The 21,575-nt window shown below is 43.9% G+C and overlaps 1 protein-coding gene across 1 annotated transcript in view; it reads left to right on the forward strand.

The window, feature by feature from the left end:
- Positions 1-272: 272 nt before the first annotated feature.
- nlgn4xa (neuroligin 4 X-linked a) overlaps positions 273-21,575 on the forward strand; it is a 77,707-nt gene continuing 56,404 nt past the window's right edge. The window contains 1 exon segment of the mRNA XM_055164351.1: positions 273-414. Coding sequence (XP_055020326.1) covers positions 309-414 — 106 coding nt within the window. The 5' untranslated portion in view covers positions 273-308.

A 21,575-nucleotide genomic window follows, 5' to 3' on the forward strand; every position in this document is an offset into this window, starting at 1 on the left:
ATTGCATCGCCATGGCCCAATCCTGGTTGTGTATTTTCTTTTACCTCGTTCCTTTCTCCGACTGTCTCCAAACGCAGCCCATCGTCACCACAAATTACGGAAAACTGCGCGGGGTCAAAGTCACGTTACCGAATGAGATCTTGGGCCCGGTGGAGCAGTATTTGGGAATACCGTACGCTTTGCCGCCCGTTTCGGAGAGGAGATTCCAGCCCCCGGAGCCGCCCATGTCCTGGCCCGGGATCAGGAATGCCACGCAGTTTGCCCCCGTGTGCCCGCAGTACCTGGAGGATCGTTTTTTGCTGAACGACATGATGCCCGTTTGGTTCACGGCCAACCTGGATACAGTGGTCCAGTACGTGCAGGACCAGAGCGAGGACTGCCTCTACCTGAACGTCTACGTGCCCACGGAGGATGGTGAGTCTTATTTTTATTTATTTTATTTAAAAACTGCCCAGGTTACGTTTCACACATGTTTAACCCTGCATGTTTAGTTCTTCAAACAAGCTGAAAACACCAGAATTTTGGACATAGGACCTCATTTCCTCGTGAGCCAGAATGTTGGAAGATGTTTGGAGACACGTTTAACACAGTTTTTATTATTGATTTTTTTATTCACTGGCTTTTATTTTGAAAAAGTCCATCGTGAACGAGCCTAGAATGTTTCCTACTGCTGCGACGCTCACAGGAAACAGAGATAGAAAGAGGGATAAACAAACATGGAGTTTACACAAGTTTAGTTTAGTCCTGGTTTAGTCCTGGTTTAGTCCTGGTTTGGGTCCTGGTCCTGGTTTGGTCCTGGTTTAGTCCTGTTTTAGTCCTGGTTTAGTCCTGGTTTAGGGTCCTCTGGTTTAGTCCTGGTTTGGTCCTGGTTTAGACCTGGTTTGGTCCTGGTTTAGTCCTGGTTTAGTCCTGTTTAGTCCTGGTTTGGTCCTTGTTTAGTCCTGGTTTAGTCCTGGTGTAGAACTGGTTTAGAATTATTTTAGTCCTGGTTTAGACCTGGTTTTGTCCTGGTTTTGTCCTGGTTTAGTCCTGGTTTGGTCCTGGTTTAGTCCTGGTTTAGTCCTGGTTTAGACCTGGTTTTGTCCTAATTTAGTCCTGGTTTAGTCCTGGTTTAGTCCTGGTTTGGTCCTGGTTTAGTCCTGGTTTAGTCCTGGTGTAGAACTGGTTTAGTCCTGGTTTAGACCTGTTTGTCCTTTTGTCCTGTTTAGTCCTGGTCTTTATTTACTGGTTTAGTCCTGGTTTAGTCCCTGGTTTATTTTAGTCCTGATGTAAAACTGGTTTAGAATATTTTAGTCCTGGTTTAGTCCTGTTTTAGTCCTGGTTTGGTCCTGGTTTAGTCTGTCTGGTTTGGTTATTTTAGTCCTGGTTTAGACCTGGTTTTGTCCTAATTTAGTCCTGGTTTAGTCCTGATGTAAAACTGGTTTAGAATCATTTTAGTCCTGGTTTAGTCCTGGTTTAGTCCTGGTTTGGTCCTTGTTTAGTGGTTTAGTCCTGGTGTAGAGCTGGTTTAGAATTATTTTAGTCCTGGTTTAGTCCTGGTTTTGTCCTGGTTTAGTCCTGGTTTGGTCCTTGTTTAGTGCTGGTTTAGTCCTGGTGTGGAGCTGGTTTAGAATTATTTTAGTCCTGGTTTGGTCCTTGTTTAGTCCTGGTGTAGAACTGGTTTAGAATTATTTTAGACCTGGTTTAGACCTAGTTTAGTCCTGGTTTAGACCTGGTTTGGTCCTGGTTTAGTCCTGGTTTCTGTATTGCATAATAATCAGAAAATAGCATTTAATTGCGTTAAATGTGTATTCAGATTATGTTAAGGTGCGATTACTGACACTAAAACACAGTTAAAACTCCTCTAATTTACACAGAAATTAAAATCTGATCATTAAAAAATACAAATATAAAAAAAGCATCATTATTTTGTTGAAATCCTGTTTAAAAATGAGTTTATTGTGAAAATTGTGGCTAACATCTTTGGACAGAAATCCCTAAAATAGAGCTCCACTTTCTGTAATTTTCAACATATTTTTCAATTTTTCTTCACAATTTTCTTCTTGATTTGTGTAAAACTATAAAACTAGAGTCTGTTTTTGGTGTAAAGTTGTTGCGTGGTCCGTAGCCTCTGCAGATAATGGTCTGTAATGCAGCGAGCGTGACGTGTTACGGATCCGGCAGCAGAGCCTGTTAGCGATAACCTGCTAACACCGAGCTGCCGGATTGGTTTTAACAGGGCCTCTCTGTGTGACCTTTGACCTCTGAAAGCATCAGCAGACCAGAGCCGAGCAAACATGACAGCGGCTAAAAATAGACCCAGAGCAGAGATTTGGATAGTCCTGGTTTAGAACTGGTTTGGCCCTGATTTGAAACTGGTCTAAAACTGGTCTAGAACTAGATTGGTCCAAGTTTGGTCCTGGTTTGGTCCTGATTTAGTCCTGATGTGGAATTGGTTTAGTCCTGGTTTGGCCCTGGCTTGGTACTGGTTTAGTCCTGGTCTAAAACTGGTCTAGAACTGGTTTAGAACTGGATTAGTCCAAGTTTGGTCATGGTTTGGTCCTGATTTAGTCCTGATGTGGAACTGGTTTAAAATTGGTTTAGTCCTGGTTTGGCGCTGGCCTGGTACTGGTTTAGTCCTGGTGTAGAACTGGTTTAGTCCTGGTTTAGTCTTGGTTTAGTCCTGGTGTAGAACTGGTTTAGTCCTGGTTTAGTCTTGGTTTAGTCCTGGTTTAGAACTGGTGTAGAACTTGGTTATAACTGGTCTAGAACTGGTTTACAACTGGATTAGTCCAAGTTTGGTCATGGTTTGGGTCTGGTTTAGTCCTGATGTAGAATTTGTTTAGAACTGGTTTAGTCCTGGTTTAGAACTGGTGTAGAATTTGTTTTATTTAGTCCAAGTTTAGTCCTGGTTTGGTCCCGATTTAGTCCTGATGTGGAATTGGTTTAGAACTGGTTTGGCTCTGGCTTGGTACATGTTTATTCTTGGTTCAGTCCTGGTGTAGATCTGGTTTAGAATTCTTTTAGTCCTGGTTTAGAACTGATTTAGTCCTGGTTTAGTCCTGGTGTAGTCCTGGTCTAGAACTGGTTTACAACTGGATTAGTCCAAGTTTGGTAGTGGTTTGGTCCTGATTTAGTCCTGATGTGGAACTGGTTTAAAATTGGTTTAGTCCTGGTTTGGCCCTGGCTTGGTACTGGTTTAGTCCTGGTGTAGAACTGGTTTAGGTTTGGTTTAGTCCGGTTTAAGTCCTGTTTAGTCCTTGGTTTAGTCCTTGTTTAGTCCTGTTTAGTCCTTGTTTAGGTTTAGTCCTGGTTTAGTCCTGGTTTAGTCCTTGTTTAGTCCTGGTTTGTCCTTGTTTAGTCCTGGTTTAGTCCTGTTTGTGTTTAGTCCTGGTTTAGTCCTGGTTTAGTCCTTGGTTTAGTCCTAGCCTTGTTTAGTCCTTGGTTTAGTCCTGGTTTAGTCCTGGTTTAGTCCTGGTTTAGTCCTTGGTTTAGTCCTTGTTTAGTCCTGGTTTAGTCCTTGTTTAGTCCTAGTCCTTGTTTAGTCCTGGTTTAGTCCTGGTTTGTTTAGTCCTGGTTTAGTCCTTGTTTAGTTTAGTCCTGGTTTAGTCCTGTTTAGTCCTGGTTTAGTCCTGGTTTCCTTGTTTAGTCCTGGTTTAGTCCTGGTTTGGTTTAGTCCTGGTTTAGTCCTGGTTTAGTCCTGGTTTAGTCCTGTTTAGTCCTGGTTTAGTCCTTGTTTAGTCCTGGTTTAGTCCTTTAGTCCTGGTTTAGTCCTGGTTTAGTCCTGGTTTAGTCCTTGTTTAGTCCTGGTTTAGTCCTGGTTTAGTCCTTGTTTAGTCCTGGTTTAGTCCTGGTTTAGTCCTTGGTTTAGTCCTTGTTTAGTCCTGTTTAGTCCTGGTTTAGTCCTGTTTAGTCCTGGTTTAGTCCTGGTTTAGTCCTTTGTTTAGTCCTGTTTAGTCCTTGGTTTTGTCCTGGTTTAGTCCTGTTTAGTCCTGGTTTAGTCCTTGTTTAGTCCTGGTTTAGTCCTGGTTTAGTCCTGGTTTAGTCCTGGTTTAGTCCTGGTTTAGTCCTGGTTTAGTCCTGGTTTAGTCCTGGTTTAGTCCTGGACATGTTTTAAAGGCAGTATAAGTGTTGTTTGAATGTTAAAGAGCTGAATGAAAGTGGTTGCTGTGGTTTCAGACGTGACAGGAGTGAACTGATCTTTCAGCGTCACACAGCAGTGGATTCAGTGGGAGGTTCAGGTTTGGATTAAAAACAGGATTACACACAGATTAGGACGGAAATGTGAGCTACAACAGTGGTGATAAAACAAGACCAAACCAGGACTAAACCAAGACTAAACCAGGTCTAAACTGGGACTAAACCAGGACTAAACCAGGTCTAAACTGGGACTAAACTAGGACTAAACCAGGACTAAACCAGGACTAAAACCAGGTCTAAACCAGGTCTAAACCAGGACTAAACCAGGACTAAACCAGGACTAAACCAGGTCTAAACTGGACTAAACCAGGACTAAACAGGACTAAACAGGTCTAAAGGACTAAACTAGGACTAAACCAGGACTAAACCAGGTCTAAACCAGGACTAAACCAGGAGTAAAACCAGGTCTAAACTAGGACTAAACCAGGACTAAACCAGGTCTAAACCAGGTCTAAACTGGGACTAAACTAGGACTAAACCAGGTCTAAACCAGGTCTAAACTAGGACTAAACCAGGTCTAAACCAGGTCTAAAACCAGGTCTAAACCAGGTCTAAACTAGGACTAAACCAGGACTAAACCAGGTCTAAACCAGGTCTAAACTGGACTAAAACTAGGACTAAACCAGGACTAAAACCAGGTCTAAAACCAGGTAGGACTAAACCAGGCTAAACCAGTAAACCAGACTAAACCTAAAACCAGGTCTAAATCAGGACTAAAACCAGGTCTAAAACAGGTCTAAGACAAAACTAGGACTAAACCAGGTCTAACCAGGGCTAAAACAGGTCTAGTCAGGACTAACCAGGACTAAAACCAGGTCTAAACTGGGACTAAACTAGGGACTAAACCAGGACTAAACCAGGACTAAAACCAGTCTAAACCAGGACTGAACCAGGAGTAAAACCAGGTCTAAACCAGGTCTAAACTAGGACTAAACCAGGACTAAACCAGGTCTAAACCAGGTCTAAACTGGGACTAAACTAGGACTAAACCAGGACTAAACCAGGTCTAAAACCAGGTCTACATCAGGAGTAAAACCAGGTCTAAACCAGTAAACCAGGTCTAAAACCAGGTCTAAAACCAGGACTAAACCAGGTCTAAAACCAGGTCTAAACTGGGACAAAACTAGGACTAAACCAGGTCTAGACCAGGGCTAAAACAGGTCTAAGTCAGGACTACACCAGGACTAAAACCAGATCTAAACTGGGACTAAACCAGGACAAAACCAAGACTAAAACTAGGTCTAAAACCAGGTCTAAACCAGGTCTAAACCAGGTCTAAACCAGGACTAAACTCCCTTTTCTTTTGCTAAACCAAAAGCGTTTCCAAGCGCGTACACTGATACTTTGCAGGTGACATCGTGCCGGGGGTGGACTACATGTATGTGTATGAGTGTTGGCCCGGTAACACGGTGTTACGGTCTCCTGCAGGGATCAAAAAGCAGCAGCGTTATCAGTTTCATTACCGTCATTAAAAATATCTGCAGTACATAAGGACCTAATATAATATAATTTACTGTAAGGTCTGTTTATTGGAGCGGTGCAGGTCAGACTCACGCTGGAGTTTGGTCTTTTCTCCATGAACGACGACGAGGAGGAGGAGCCGCTGTTGTTTACCTCTGTATTTGTAAATAGTGAGTGTGTATACTTGCACATCAGTATTCGTGTTACTGCGTTTACATGCGCGCTGAGAAACCGGGACACTTCATATCCGCGTGTACATGATCAAATGGAGTGTCCCGGTTTCTTGACATAATCTTACAAATGCGCAGGCGCAAAAATGAACTTAAATCAATTTCATAAACCAGGAAAAATACAAACCGCGAGCTCCTTTAGCATAAGAAGCTAAGGCGCTACGAGATCTCCCACAATCCACTGCGCAGATTCTTCATTAAAATCTTCTGCATAAATAAACTCAACTTTACAACATATAAACCATAAACACTATAGACACATCAGCCCGTTTGATCAGATCATTCAGCTCTGATTATATTTGTTTACGTTTTACAGAAACGAAACTTAAGACCGTTTGGCTAATTAGCATAAACTGTTAGCGGCGATAAAAACAGCTGCTCCTTGTGGTTCAGTTTCTTTTGGACTAAATGACACGACTCTGTGGATTATGTGTGTTATTTCTGTGACAGAAGAGGTGCTGATGATGGTGAGTTGTGTTCTGTGTGTGTGTTGTACAGGAGATAGTTCATGTTTTAGTTTTTCAGCGTCACACGAGTGCAGGTCGTACGAGTGCAGATTGTACATGTGCAGGTTTAGCGCAGCTCTTAATTTTACAGTCATTTCACTCGTTTGGTCACTTTATTTATGTTGGTCAATTTATTTATGTGACTACTGTTGTGGTGAAAGGCTGGAAAGTGTCTTTTGGACGCATGCGACTCAACTTTATGTTGCAGTAACCGGGATACTGCGTTTACATGTCACAAGTATCCTGGTTACTATCGGAATAAACCAGCTACAGTAACTCGGTTTCTAATAACTGGGACACTGCCAGAACCGGGTTACTGCGTTTACATGCACCATCAAGAACCCGGGATACTCAAAAAACCCGATCATAACCGGGTTATTGATGTGCATGTAAACACACTCACTGTAAATAGTGTTAATAGTGTTAATAGTGTGTGCAGTGTTGGGGAGTAACAGATTACATGTACCAGAGTTAAGTAATCAGAGTACAATTTATGAGTAACTGTATTCAGTTACAGTTACTGTTTCAGTGAGAGGTAATTGGATTACAGTTACTTTGTTGAAATAAATGGATTACACGGCGGGATTTTCTTGTTTTCACATTTCAGGCTATATCCCTTTTTTTTTTTTTTTTTTTTTTGGGTAATTCCTCTCATTGCCAGACACTGAACCAGGTCCAATCCAGGTCTAAAACCAGGTCTAAACCAGGTCTAAACCAGGACTAAACCAGGACTAAAACAGGATTTAACAGGACTAAATCATGCTGCGTGGACTGTGTCTCCTCGTCTTCTATTTCTACTTCTTTCATTTTGTCTCTTTCTACCCACCTGTCACTCTCTCTCTCTCTTTCTGTTTGTCTTTCTCTCTCTCTCTCTCTCTCTCTTTCTGTTTGTCTTTCTCTCTCTCTCTCTCTCTTTGTCTCTCTCTCTCTCTCTCTCTCTCTCTGTTTGTCTTTCTCTCTCTCTCTCTCCCTCTCTCTCGTTCTCAGATTTATTCATCCCTTCTTCCGCGCTCTTCATTTCTGTAAATTAAATCCTCTTTTACGAGGCGACAGTAAAACGTGTTAAACCGTCAGAAAATCCTCGTCAAATCCACAGACTCCAGTTTATTTGTTTTTGCTTCGCTCAGAACTGCTCCAGATGCCCCGACGTTTACGACATGACTCAGCACTTTCAGGAAAACCCACCAGAGGCTCAGCGGGAGTCCAGGGACAGTTTAGTCCTGGTTTAGTCCCGGTTTAGTCCTGATTAGTCCTGGTTTAGACCTGGTTTACCTGGTTTACCTGGTTTAGTTTCCGTTTACCTGGTTTAGTCCTGGTTTAGACCTGGTTTAGGTTTCCTGGTTTACTGGTTTAGTCCTGGTTTAGTCCTGGTTTAGTCTTGGTTTAGTCCAAGTTTAGTTCTGGTTTAGTCCTGGTTTAGTTTTTGTTTTTAGTCCTGGTTTAATCTTGGTTTAGTCCTGGTTTAGACCTGGTTTAGACCTGGTTTAGTTTTTGTTTAGTCCTGGTTTAATCTTGGTTTAGTCCTGGTTTAGTTTTTGTTTAGTCCTGGTTTAGTCCTGGTTTAGTCTTGGTTTAGTCCAAGTTTAGTTCTGGTTTAGTCCTGGTTTAGTTTTTGTTTAGTCCTGGTTTAGTCCTGGTTTAGTCTTGGTTTAGTCCAAGTTTAGTTCTGGTTTAGTCCTGGTTTAGTTTTTGTTTAGTCCTGGTTTAGTTTTTGTTTAGTCCCTGGTTTAGTCCAGGTTTAGTCCTGGTTTAATCTTGGTTTAGTTCTGGTTTAGTCCTGGTTTAGTTTTTGTTTAGTCCTGGTTTAGTCCTGGTTTAGTCCTGGTTTAGTTCTGGTTTAGACTCTGTTTTGTCTAAATCAATTTTGTGGTTAAAGAAACAAAATTATTTCTCCATTTTATTCTCACTAAAATAAAAAGACTCATATTTTACTCCTTCTCTCTCATTTCTCTCCTCTTTTTGTCCTTCCTCTCTCCTCTTTTCTCTCTCTTCTCTCTTTTATCCTAATTTCTCCTCTTTCTCTTCTTTTTTTTCTTCCCCTGTCCTTTCTCCTCCTCTTTCTGTCTCTCTCTCTCCCGCTTCCTTTCTCTCCTCCTTCTCTCTCTCCTCCTTTTCTTCTTTCTTCTTTCTCTCCCTCTCCTCCACCTCTTCTCTTCTCCTCTCTTCTCTTCTCTTCTCTTCCTCTCTTCACTTCTCTTCTCCTCTCCTCTCTTCTCTTCTCTTCTCTTCTCTCTTCTCTCTCTCTTCTCCTCTCCTCTCTTCTCTTCTCTTCTCTCTTCTCTTCTCTTCTCCTCTCTTCTCCTCTCTTCTCTTTCTCTTTCTCTTCTCTCTCCACCTCTTCTCTTCTCCTCACTTCTCTTCTCTTCACTTCTCCTCACTTCTCTTCTCTTCTCCTCACTCTCTCTCTCTCCTTCTCTTCTCTTCTCTCTCTCTTCTCTCTTCTTCTCTTCTCTTCTCTCCTTCTCTTCTCTTCTTCTCTCTCTCTCTTCTCTTCTCTTCTCTTCTTTCTTCTCTTCTCTTCTCTTCTCTTCTCTTCTCTTCTCTTCTCTCTCTCTTCTTCTTCTCTTCTCTCTCTCTTCTCTCTTCTCTTCTCTTCTCCTCTCTTCTCTTCTCTTCTCTCTCTCTTCTCTTCTCTTCTCTCTTCTTCTCTTCTCTCTTCTCTCTCTTCTCTCTCTCTTTCTCTTCTCTCTCTCTCTCTCTTTCCTCTCCTCCTCCTCTTCTCTTCTCCTCACTTCTCTTCTTCTCCTCTCTTCTCTTCTCTTCACTTTCTCCTCACTTCTCTTCTCTTCTCCTCACTTCTCTTCTCCTCTCTTCTCTTCTCTTCTCTCTCCACCTCTTCTCTTCTCCTCTCTTCAGTTCTCTTCTCTCTCCACCTCTTCTCTTCTCCTCTCTTCTCTTCTCTTCTCTTCTCCTCTCTTCTCTTCTCTTCTCCTTCACTTCTCTTCTCTCTCCTCCTCTCTCCTCTCTTCTCCTCTCTTCTCTTCTCCTCTCTTCTCTTCTCTTCTCTTCTCTTCTCTCTCCTCCTCTTCTCTTCTCTTCTCTTCTTCTCCTTCTCTTCACTTCTCTTCTCTCTCCTCCTCTTCTCCTCTCTTCTCTTCTCCTCTCTTCTCCTCTCTTCTCTTCTCTCTCTCCACCTCTCTCTCTTCTCTTTCTCTTCTCTTCTCTCTCCACCTCTTCTCTTCTCTCTCCACCTCTTCTCTTCTCTTCTCTTCTCTCTCCACCTCTTCTCTTCTCCTCTCTCTTCTCTTCTCCTCTCTTCCCTCTCTTTCTCTCTCTCTCCTCTCTCTCTTCTCTTCTCTTCTCTCTCCACCTCTTCTCTTCTCCTCTCTTCAGTTCTCTTCTCTCTCACCCCTTCTCTTCTCCTCTCTTCTCCTCTCTTCTCTTCTCTTCTCTCTCCTCCTCTTCTCTTCTCCTCTCTTCACTTCTCTTCTCTCTCCACCCCTTCTCTTCTCCTCTCTTCACTTCTCCTCTCTTCTCTTCTCCTCTCTTCACTTCTCTTCTCTTCTCCTCTCTTCTCTTCTCTTCTCCTCTCTTCACTTCTCCTCTCTTCTCCTCTCTTCTCTTCTCTTCTCTCTCTCTCTCTCTCTCTCTCTCTCTCTTCTCTTCTCCTCTCTTTCTCTTCTCTCTCTCTCTTCTCTTCTCTTCTCCTCTCTTCTCTCTCTCCCTCTCTTCTCTTCTCTTCTCTTCTCTTCTCCTCTCTTCTCCTCTCTTCTCCTCTCTTCTCTTCTCCTCTCTCTTCTCTCTTCTCCTTCTCTTCTCCTCTCTTCTCTTCTCTCTCTCTCTCTCTCTTCTCTCTCTCCTCTTCTCTTCTCCTCTCTTCACTTCTCTTCTCTCCTCTCTTCTCCTCTCTTCTCCTCTCTCTCTCTTCTCTTCTCTCTCCACCTCTTCTCTTCTCTCTCTTCAGTTCTCTTCTCTCTCACCCCTTCTCTTCTCTCCTCTCTTCTCTTCTCCTCTCTTCTCTTCTCCTCTCTTCACTTTCTCTTCTCTTCTCCTCTCTTCTCTTCTCTTCTCCTCTCTTCACTTCTCTCTCTCTTCACTTCTCTTCTCTTCTCCTCTCTTCTCTTCTCTTCTCTCTCTCTCTTCTCTTCTCTCTCTCTTCTCTTCTCTTCTCTCTCTTCTCTTCTTCTCTTCTCTTCTCCTCTCTTCACTTTCCTCTCTTCCTTCTCTCTCTTTCTTCTCCTCTCTTCTCCCTCTTTCTCCTCTCTTCTCCTCTCTTCTCTTCTCTTCTCCTCTCTTCTCTTCTCTTCTCTTCTCTCTTTCCCTCTTCTCTTCTCTCTCTCCTCCTTTTCTAATCAACACCAGGCTTTAGTTCATTTTAAATCCATTTTTTAAACCCCAGCCCCCTTTTTTTCATGTAATAATAAAGTGCGCGGTTAGCATGCTAGTTGTGATCTGTTGTGAAAAGTGTTCGCTCTTTTTCAGACAATAAACCTGAGGTAGAAACTTTAAATCTCGTTTTATTTTTCCGTTGTTTATTTGAACCGACTAAACCAGGACTCGGACTACCAGGACTAAACCAGGAACGGACTGTCATTACACTAAACCAGGAAAGGACTTTTCTGTTTTTCTTTTTGTTTTCTTTTATTATTTCAGATAAAAAAATAAAAAAAATAAAAAAATAAATAAAAAAAAAGCTCCCCAGTTTGTGATGAAAATAATGTGTGTTTGGGATAATGACACTTAATGGGACAAAAACACTGAGACCAGGATGGACTTAGAACCTGAACCTGAAACCAGGAGGACTAAACCAGGAACCAGGACTCTAAACCAGGACTAAACCAGGACTAAACCAGGACTAAACCAGGACTAACCAGGACTGAACCAGGACTAAACCAGGACCAGGACTGGACTGAACCAGGACTAAACCAGGACTAAACCAGGAAACCAGGACTAAACCAGGACTACTGAACCACCAGGAACTAAAACAGGACTAAACCAAGACTGACTAAACCAGGACTGACTGAACCAGGACTACTGAACCAGGACTGAACCAGGACTGAACCAGGACTGAAACCAGGACTAACCAGGACTAAACCAAGACTGAACCAGGACTGAACCAGGACTGAACCAGGACTGAAACCAGGACTAAACCAGGACTAAAACCAGGACTAAACCTGGGACTAAACCAGGACTGAACCAGGACTGACTAAACCAGGACTAAACCAGGACTGAACCAGGACTAAACCAGGACTAAACCACCCTTCACCTCTTTTAAGAAATGTATACATTTTTCCTCTCTCTTTCTCTCTTTTCCTTCTCCCTCTCTCCATGTCTCCTTTCCTCTTCCCCCCCTCACTCTCCCTCCCTTCTCTCCCTCTCCCCCTCTGTCCCCTTTTCTCTCCCTCCCTCCTCCCTCTCTCTCTCTCTCTTCCTCCTTCTCTCCTTCCCCTTTCTCTCTCCTTTTCCCATTCTCTCTCCTTCCTTCTCTCTCTCCGTCTCCTTATATATAATAAATGTATTGTTAAAGTCAAAGTCTCCTTCTTTCTCTCCCTCCTTCTCTCTCTCATTACCTCTCTCTCTTTCTCTCTCTCCCTCTCTCTCTCCTTCATTTTCTCCATCTCCCCTTCTCTTTTCCTTTCTGCTTCCCTCTTCCTTCCTCATTCTCTCTACCTCCTTCCTCCTCTCCCTCCCTTCCTCCCTCCTTCTCTTCATCCCTCTCACACTCTCTCCCTCCTCCCCCCTTTCTCTGTCACCTTCTCCCACTCGCTCTCCTTCTCTCTCTTCCTTTCTCTTTCCTTCGTTCTTTCCTTCTCTTCTCTCCTCCTTCTCCTCTCTTTTTCTTCTCTCCTTCTCCTCCTCTGTCTCCTCCTTTTCTTCTCTTGTGTCTTCTCTCTTCTCTCCTGCTTCTCTTCTCTCCCCTCCTTCTCTCTTCCTTTTCTTCTCTCTTCTCTCTCCTCTCTCTCTCCACCTCCTCTCCTCCTCTCTCTCCTCCTTCCCTTCTCTCTCCTCCTCCTTCTCTCCTCCTTCTCCTTCTCTCCCTCCTTCCCTTCCCTTCTCTCCCTCCCCCTCTCTCTCTCTCTGCCTTGCTCACATTCCTTCTCTCCCTCTCTGCATCCCTCCCTTCCCATCTCCTTCTCCCTCTCGCTCTCCCTCCTTCTCTCTCTTCTCCCTCCCTCCTTCTCTTCATCCCTCTCACACTCTCCCTCCTTCTCTCTCTTTCTTTCTCTTTCCTTCATTCTTTCTCCTCTCTCCCCTCCTTCTCTTCTCTCCTCCTTCTCTTCTCTTTTTTCTTCTCTCCTTCTCCACCTCTCTCTCCTCCTTTTCTTCTCTCGTGTCTTCTCTCTTCTCTCCCGCTTCTCTTCTCTCCTCCTTCCCTTCTCTCTCCTCCTCCTTCTCTCCTCCTTCTCTCCCTCCTTCCTTCCTTCCTTCCTTCCTTCCCTCTCTCTCCCTCCCTCTCCTTTCTTCTCTCCCTCTTTCCCTCTCTCCCCTTCCTTCTCTCCCTCCTCCCTCCCTCTCTCCCTTCTCTTCTCCTTCTCTTCTTCTCTCCTCCTCTCTGTCCGCCCCCTCCCTCTTTTCTTCTCTCTCCCCCCTTCCCTCCATCTCCCGCTCTCTCTCTCTCTCCCTTCTTCTCTCTCCCTCCTTCTCGACGTCTCTCGCTCTCCGTCCCTCTTGCTCCCTCCTTCTTCCTCTCATTCTCCCTCCCTCCGTCTCCCCCTCTCGCTCTCCCTCCTCCTTCTCCTTCTCTCCCTCCTTCCCTCTCTCTCTCCTTCCTTCTCTCCCTCTCTCCCTTCTCTTCTCCTTCTCTTCTTCTCTCCTTCTCTCCATCTGCCCCCTTTCTCCCTCCTTCTCTCTCTCCTTCTCTCTGTCCGCCCCCTCCCTCTTTTCTTCTCTCTCCCTCCTTCCCTCCATCTCCCGCTCTCTCTCTCTCCCTTCTTCTCTCTCCCTCCTTCTCGACGTCTCTCGCTCCGTCCCTCTTGCTCCCTCCTTCTTCCTCTCATTCTCCCTCCTTCCTTCCTCCCTCTCTCTCCCTCTCTCCCCTTCCTTCTCTCCCTCCTTCCCTCTCTCTCTCCTTCCCTCTCTCCCTCTCTCCCTTCTCTTCTCCTTCTCTTCTTCTCTCCTTCTCTCCATCTGCCCCCCTTTCTCCCTCCTTCTCTCTCTCCTTCTCTCTGTCCGCCCCCTCCCTCTTTTCTTCTCTCTCCCTCCTTCTCGACGTCCCTCTTGCTCCCTCCTTCTTCCTCTCATTCTCCCTCCCTCTGTCTCCCCCTCTCGCTCTCCCTCCTCCTTCTCTTTCTCTCCCTCCTTCCTTCCTTCCCTCTCTCTCCCTCTCTCTCTCTCCTTCCTTCTCTCCCTCTCTCCCTTCTCTTCTTCTCTTTTCTCTCCATCTGCCCCCCTTTCTCCCTCCTTCTCTCTCTCCTCCTCTCTGTCCGCCCCCTCCCTCTTTTCTTCTCTCTCCCTCCTTCTCGACGTCTCTCGCTCCGTCCCTCTTGCTCCCTCCTTCTTCCTCTCATTCTCCCTCCCTCCCTCCGTCTCCCCCTCTCGCTCTCCCGCCTTCCTCCTCCTCTCCTTCTCTCCCCCCTTCCCTCCTTCCCTCCTCCCTCGCTCCGTCTCCGTGTTCATTTTTCCTGATTAGTCTTCTCTCCTGCTGTTGTCGCGGTAACAGTGTCTTTAAACTATAAATAAAAGCCTTATTACCTGACTGTGATTAAACACGGCGACTGTGGAGCGGCGCCGCGAAAACATCACACGTCACCTCCTTTATTTATCCTCATTTCACACAAACTCACTCTTTACTTTACTTTATTACGAACATTTGTCTCGCCTCCCGACTTTCTTCTTCGCGTCTGGACTGTGTACGCGACAGAATGCGGATCTAAACACGAACACGAGTCTGAGAGTGTTCGTCTGATTGTTTATGTACATGTACGCGCCCGGAACAGGAAGTGAACACGGACGCACTTCCGGCTCCATCGACTCTGGCTCCTGATTCGCTTTCACTCTCCGCACGAAATGATTCTGAGGTTTTTATTTCACAGTTTTATCAGCGAATCAAAAGATAAACAACAAAAAACAGAACAATGAGCTGCCGCCTTTGCCGATGTAGTAGTAGTAGTAGTAGTAGTAGTAGTAGTAGTAGTAGTAGTAGTAGTAGTAGTAGTAGTAGTAGTAATCGTTGTAGTAGTTGCAGTAGTAAAAGTGGTTACATGTTGTAGTGGTCGTTTCTGTAATACAGCTGAACTATAAACTATAACTGTTGTAGTAAAAGTAGTAGTACTAGTAGCAATAATAGTAGTATTAATAGTTTTAGTAGTTGTAGTAGTAGCAGTATTTTTAGTAGAAGTAGTAATAGTTTTAGTAGTAGTAATAGTAGTAGTAGCAGTAGTAGTATTAGTAGTAGTAGTAGTAGTACTTTTAGTAATAGTAGTGGTTTTAGTAGTAGTAGTAGTAGTAGTAGTAGTAGTAGTAGTAGTAGTAGTAGTAGTAGTAGTAGTAGTAGTAGTAGTAGTTGTAGTAGTGGTACTTTTAATAGTAATAGTAGTAACAGTTTTAGTAGTAGTAGTAATAGTAGTTTTGGTAGTAGTAGTAGTAACAGTTTTAGTAGTAATAATAGTAGTAGTAGTTTTAGTAGTACTTTTAGTCGTAGTAGTAGTAGTAGTAGTAGTAGTAGTAGTAGTAGTAGTAGTAGTAGAAGTGGTATTTTTAGTAGTAATAGTAGTTTTGGTAGTAGTAGTAGTAACAGTTTTAGTAGAAGTAATAGTAGTAGTAATTTTAGTAGTAGTTTTGGTAGTAGTAGTAGTAGAAGTAATCGTTTTAGTAGTAGTAGTAGTAGTTAGTTTTCGTAGTAATAGCAGTAGTAGTAGTAGTAATAGTTTTAGTTGTAGTAATTGTAGTAGTAGTAGTAATAGAAGTATTAATTTTTGTAGTAGTAGTAGTTTTAGTAGTAGTAGCTCTTGTAGTAGTTTTAGTAATAGCAGTAGCAGTAGTAGTACTAGTATTTGTTTTAGTATCAGGACTAAATTCTATTTTGAGTTGAGAAAAATAAATAAATAAATAAAATCAGTTCAATTTGAAAAGCTCTTCGTCCTTTGTTCCAGCGCGTAGACCGCTCCGGCATGGGGTAAATTGCCCTCTCCTCCCATTGTTCGTCTATACACACAGGGAGCCGTCTAATTACTGGGGACCCTATTGAATTGCATATGGATTTTGCATCTGCTCTGCTCCATGTTAATTCATAATCACCACCTCCAGCTCCTCTAATGCTTCTGTGTGATCACTGGCACCAGTCTAAACACTGGGCTGCAGCAGGATAATTACTGGGTTGGATAATAATGCATCGTCATTTATACAGACACTTTACATAGAGACGACTGCCTCTAAACTAAACCAGGACTAAACCAGGTCTAAACCAGGACTAAACCAGGTCTAAACCAGGACTAAAACTAAACCAGGTCTCTAAACCAGGTCTAAACCAGGACTAAACCAGGTCTAAACCAGGACTACTAAACCAGGTCTAAACCAGGTCTACTAAACCAGGACTAAACCAGGACTAAACCAGGTCTCTAAACCAGGACTAAACCAGGTCTAAACCAGGACTAAACCAGGTCTAAACCAGGACTAAACCAGGTCTAAACCAGGACTAAACCAGGACTAAACCAGGTCTAAACCAGGACTAAACCAGGACTAAACCAGGTCTAAACCAGGTCTAAACCAGGACTAAACCACTAAACCAGGTCTAAACCAGGACTAAACCAGGAGGTCTAAACCAGGTCTAAACCAGGACTAAACCAGGTCTACTAAACCAGGACTAAACCAGGACTAAACCAGGTCTAAACCAGGTCTAAACCAGGACTAAACCAGGACTAAACCAGGTCTAAACCCTAAACCAGGTCTAAACCAGGGGACTAAACCAGGTCTAAACCAGGTCTAAACCAGGACTAAACCAGGTCTAAACCAGGACTAAACCAGGTCTAAACCAGGTCTAAACCAGGTCTAAACCAGGTCTAAACCAGGACTAAAACCAGGTCTAAACCAGGACTAAACCAGGACTAAACCAGGTCTAAACCAGGACTAAACCAGGTCTAAACCAGGACTAAACCAGGACTAAACCAGGACTAAACCAGGACTAAACCAGGACTAAACCAGGTCTAAACCAGGTCTAAACCAGGACTAAACCAGGACTAAACCAGGTCTAAACCAGGTCTAAACCAGGACTAAACCAGGTCTAAACCAGGACTAAACCAGGACTAAACCAGGACTAAACCAGGACTAAACCAGGTCTAAACCAGGACTAAACCAGGAAACCAGGACTAAACCAGGTCTAAACCAGGTCTAAACCAGGACTAAACCAGGTCTGAACCAGGTCTAAACCAGGACTAAACCAGGTCTGAACCAGGAACCAGGTCTAAACCAGGACTAAACTAGGACTAAAATAGAGGGTAAATCAGGACTAATCAAAGTTTAAATCAGGATTGTTCCGGGGTTAAACCAGGACATGTATTTTCAGCCTCTTGGACAGAGTCATTTGCATAAACAACTTGTTGATTAGTGAATCTCAAACATATTTGACATATTTGAAGTCCCATCATTTCCTCCACAAACAACAAAATCTTCTGTTTTCTTCTGCGTAAAAACTGTTCACTCTGTAGTTTAGATCTGAACAAACTTGTTCTGAAATGTGCTTCTTGTTTTAGTTTGTCTCTTCAGATTTCAGTCTTTATGTCGATTTGTCTGGACATGTTTAAAATGTGAAGTTTAAACCTTAACGTGGTGGAAGAGTTTGTGTCCAAATGATCCTGGGAGCTGCAGTGTTGTTGGGGCTTTATGTCTCTGGTCACCCAAGACAAAAGGTCAGACTAAGAACGGTTCAGAAGTTCCTTTATGATGAGCACAACAACAAGGCCAGTGCCGTCGTCTGGGTTGGTGTCACTGGGCCCCACCCTGGAGCCAGGTCTGGGGTGGGAGCTCCACAGGTAGTGTCTGGTGGCTGAGCCTCCCCCATGGGGCCCTGCTGGGCTCAGCTTGAAGGAGCGGCGTGGGGCCCTCCTCCTGTGGATCCACCACCTACAGGAGGATCCACGTGGGGCTGGTGCAGAGATCTGGGGGCAGTTGAAGGTGGGGGCCTTGACGACCAGATCTCTGGACATGGACACTGGCTCTGGGGACATGGGATGTGACGTCTCTGGGGGAAGGACCAGGAGCTTGTGCAGGAGCTTGAGTGTTTGTGACTCGATATAGTCGGCCTCACCTCCACACACAGTTTGGGCTCAGAGGAGCTGGACTCTCATGTCTCTGGAGTTGGTTGTAGGGAGCAGTGTTGGGCTGGTGTGGGCTCATCGCCCCACAGCTCAGCCCCGTGTGTTGGAGTTCACCCTGGTGAACGTTGTGTCCTTCGTGTCAGGGACAAGTCTCTCACTGTGGTGTGGCCTACGGGTACTCGAGTACCCGGCCTTGTGCGAGTCCCTGGGAGGGGGACATGACAGTCACCAACCGGGGACTCTGCTGTTCTACTGGGAACTTCAGCAGAACAAAATGGAACAGAATCTGTTGTTAAAAAGTTCTGTACTAAACAAAACTGGAGATGTGTTTTGTTTCATTCACACTTGTTTGAGAAACTCTTTATTATTAGTCTGTTACTGCAGCGTTTCCCCAAATCCCACAGCCGTCTTATATAATGTGTACTGTGTGTATTCTCAGGTGTGTACTGTGTGTATTCTCAGGTGTGTACTGTGTGTATTCTCAAGTGTGTACTGTGTGTATTCTCAGACAGTGTATTGTGTGTATTCTCAGGTGTGTACTGTGTGTATTCTCAGACAGTGTACTGTGTGTATTCTCAGGTGTGTATTGTGTGTATTCTCAGGTGTGTATTGTGTGTATTCTCAGGTGTGTACTGTGTGTATTCTCAGACAGTGTACTGTGTGTATTCTCAGTGTGTGTGTATTCTCAGACAGTTGTGTGTACTGTGTGTACTGTGTGTATTCTCAGGTGTGTACTGTGTGTATTCTCGTGTACTGTGTGTACTGTGTGTATTCTCAGGTGTGTACTGTGTGTATTCTCAGGTGTGTACTGTGTGTATTCTCAGGTGTGTACTGTGTGTGTATTCAGTGTGTACTGTGTGTATTCTACTGTGTGTATTCTCAGGTGTGTACTGTGTGTATTCTCAGGTGTGTACTGTGTGTATTCTCAGGTGTGTACTGTGTGTATTCTCAGGTGTGTACTGTGTGTATTCTCAGGTGTGTATTCTCTGTGTGTGTACTGTGTGTATTCTCAGGTGTGTACTGTGTGTATTCTCAGGTGTGTACTGTGTGTATTCTCTCAGGTGTGTACTGTGTGTATTTCTCAGGTGTGTACTGTGTGTATTCTCAGGTGTGTACTGTGTGTATTCTCAGGTGTGTACTGTGTGTATTCTCAGACAGTGTATTGTGTGTATTCTCAGGTGTGTATTGTGTGTATTCTCAGGTGTGTACTGTGTGTATTCTCAGGTGTGTACTGTGTGTATTCTCAGGTGTGTACTGTGTGTATTCTCAGACAGTGTACTGTGTGTTATTCTCAAGGTGTGTACTGGTGTGTATTCTCAGGTGTGTACTGTGTGTATTCTCAGGTGTGTACTGTGTGTATTCTCAGTGTGTACTGTGTGTATTCTCAGGTGTGTACTGTGTGTATTCTCAGTGTGTGTGTATTCTCAGACGGTGTACTGTGTGTATTCTCAGGTGTGTACTGTGTGTATTCTCAGACGGTGTACTGTGTGTATTCTCAGGTGTGTACTGTGTGTATTCTCAGGTGTGTACTGTGTGTATTCTCAGGTGTGTATTGTGTGTATTCTCAGGTATGTACTGTGTGTATTCTCAGGTGTGTATTGTGTGTATTCTCAGGTGTGTACTTTGTGTATTCTCAGACAGTGTACTGTGTGTATTCTCAGGTGTGTACTGTGTGTATTCTCAGACGGTGTGTACTGTGTGTATTCTCAGGTGTGTACTGTGTGTATTCTCAGGTGTGTACTGTGTGTATTCTCAGGTGTGTACTGTGTGTATTCTCAGGTGTGTACTGTGTGTATTCTCAGGTGTGTACTGTGTGTATTCTCAGACAGTGTACTGTGTGTATTCTCAGGTGTGTACTGTGTGTATTCTCAGTGTACTGTGTGTATCTCAGGTGTGTACTGTGTGTATTCTCAGGTGTGTACTGTGTGTATTCTCAGGTGTGTATTGTGTGTATTCTCAGGTGTGTATTGTGTGTATTCTCAGGTGTGTACTTTGTGTATTCTCAGACAGTGTACTGTGTGTATTCTCAGGTGTGTACTGTGTGTATTCTCAGACGGTGTACTGTGTGTATTCTCAGGTGTGTACTGTGTGTATTCTCAGGTGTGTACTGTGTGTATTCTCAGGTGTGTACTGTGTGTACTGTGTGTATTCTCAGGTGTGTACTGTGTGTATTCTACTGTGTGTATTCTCAGGTGTGTACTGTGTGTATTCTCAGACAGTGTATTGTGTGTATTCTCAGGTGTGTACTGTGTGTATTCTCAGACAGTGTACTGTGTGTATTCTCAGGTGTGTACTGTGTGTATTCTCAGGTGTGTACTGTGTGTATTCTCAGGTGTGTACTGTGTGTATTCTCAGGTGTGTATTGTGTGTATTCTCAGGTGTGTACTGTGTGTATTCTCAGGTGTGTACTGTGTGTATTCTCAGGTGTGTACTGTGTGTATTCTCAGGTGTGTACTGTGTGTATTCTCAGGTGTGTACTGTGTGTATTCTCAGGTGTGTATTCTGTGTGTGTATTCTCAGGTGTGTACTGTGTGTATTCTCAGACGTGTGTATATTGTGTGTATTCTCAGGTGTGTACTGTGTGTATTCTCAGTATTCTCAGGTGGTGTACTGTGTGTATTCTCAGGTGTGTACTTGTGTGTATTCTCAGGTGTGTACTGTGTGTATTCTCAGGTGTGTACTGTGTGTATTCTCAGGTGTGTACTGTGTGTATTCTCAGTGTGTACTGTGTGTATTCTCAGGTGTGTACTGTGTGTATTCTCAGGTGTGTACTGTGTGTATTCTCAGGTGTGTACTGTGTGTATTCTCAGGTGTGTACTGTGTGTATTCTCAGGTGTGTACTGTGTGTATTCTCAGGTGTGTATTGTGTGTATTCTCAGGTGTGTACTGTGTGTATTCTCAGGTGTGTACTGTGTGTATTTTCAGACGGTGTACTGTGTGTATTCTCAGGTGTGTACTGTGTGTATTCTCAGGTGTGTACTGTGTGTATTCTCAGGTGTGTACTGTGTGTATTCTCAGGTGTGTACTGTGTGTGTATTCTCAGGTGTGACTGTGTGTATTACTGTGTGTATTCTCAGGTGTGTACTGTGTGTACGGTGTAACTGTGTGTATTCTCAGGTGTGTACTGTGTGTATTCTCAGGTGTGTAGGTGTGTACTGTGTGTATTCTCAGAGGTCTGTCGTGTGTACTGTGTGTATTCTCAGGTGTGTACTGTGTGTATTCTCAGGTGTCTGGTGTGTACTGTGTGTATTCTCAGGTGTGTACTGTGTGTAGGTGTGTACTGTGTGTATTCTCAGGTGTGTACTGTGTGTATTCTCAGGTGTGTACTGTGTGTATTCTCAGGTGTGTACTGTGTGTATTCTCAGGTGTGTACTGTGTGTATTCTCAGGTGTGTACTGTGTGTATTTCAGACGTGTGTACTGTGTGTATTCTCAGGTGTGTACTGTGTGTATTCTCAGGTGTGTACTGTGTGTATTCTCACGGGTGTGTACTGTGTGTATTCTCAGGTGTGTACTGTGTGTATTCTCAGGTGTGTACTGTGTGTATTCTCAGGTGTGTACTGTGTGTATTCTCTGTACGTGTATTCTGGTGTGTACTGTGTGTATTCTCAGGTGTGTACTGTGTGTATTCTCAGGTGTGTACTGTGTGTATTCTAGGTGTGTACTGTGTGTGTATTCTCAGGTGTGTACTGTGTGTATTCTCAGGTGTGTACTGTGTGTATTCTCAGGTGTGTACTGTGTGTATTCTCAGGTGTGTACTGTGTGTATTCTCAGGTGTGTACTGTGTGTATTCTCAGGTGTGTACTGTTGTGTATTCTCAGGTGTGTACTGTGTGTATTCTCAGGTGTGTACTGTGTGTATCTCAGTGTGTGTACGTGTGTACTGTACTGTGTGTATTCTCAGACGGTGTATTGTGTGTATTCTCAGGTGTGTACTGTGTGTATTCTCAGGTGTGTACTGTGTGTATTCTCAGGTGTGTACTGTGTGTATTCTCAGACGGTGTACTGT

Source organism: Boleophthalmus pectinirostris, unplaced genomic scaffold (genome assembly GCF_026225935.1).
Source record: "Boleophthalmus pectinirostris isolate CB_2022bp ecotype Guang Dong unplaced genomic scaffold, ASM2622593v1 HiC_scaffold_11, whole genome shotgun sequence".
Classification (NCBI taxonomy): Eukaryota; Metazoa; Chordata; class Actinopteri; order Gobiiformes; family Gobiidae; genus Boleophthalmus; species Boleophthalmus pectinirostris.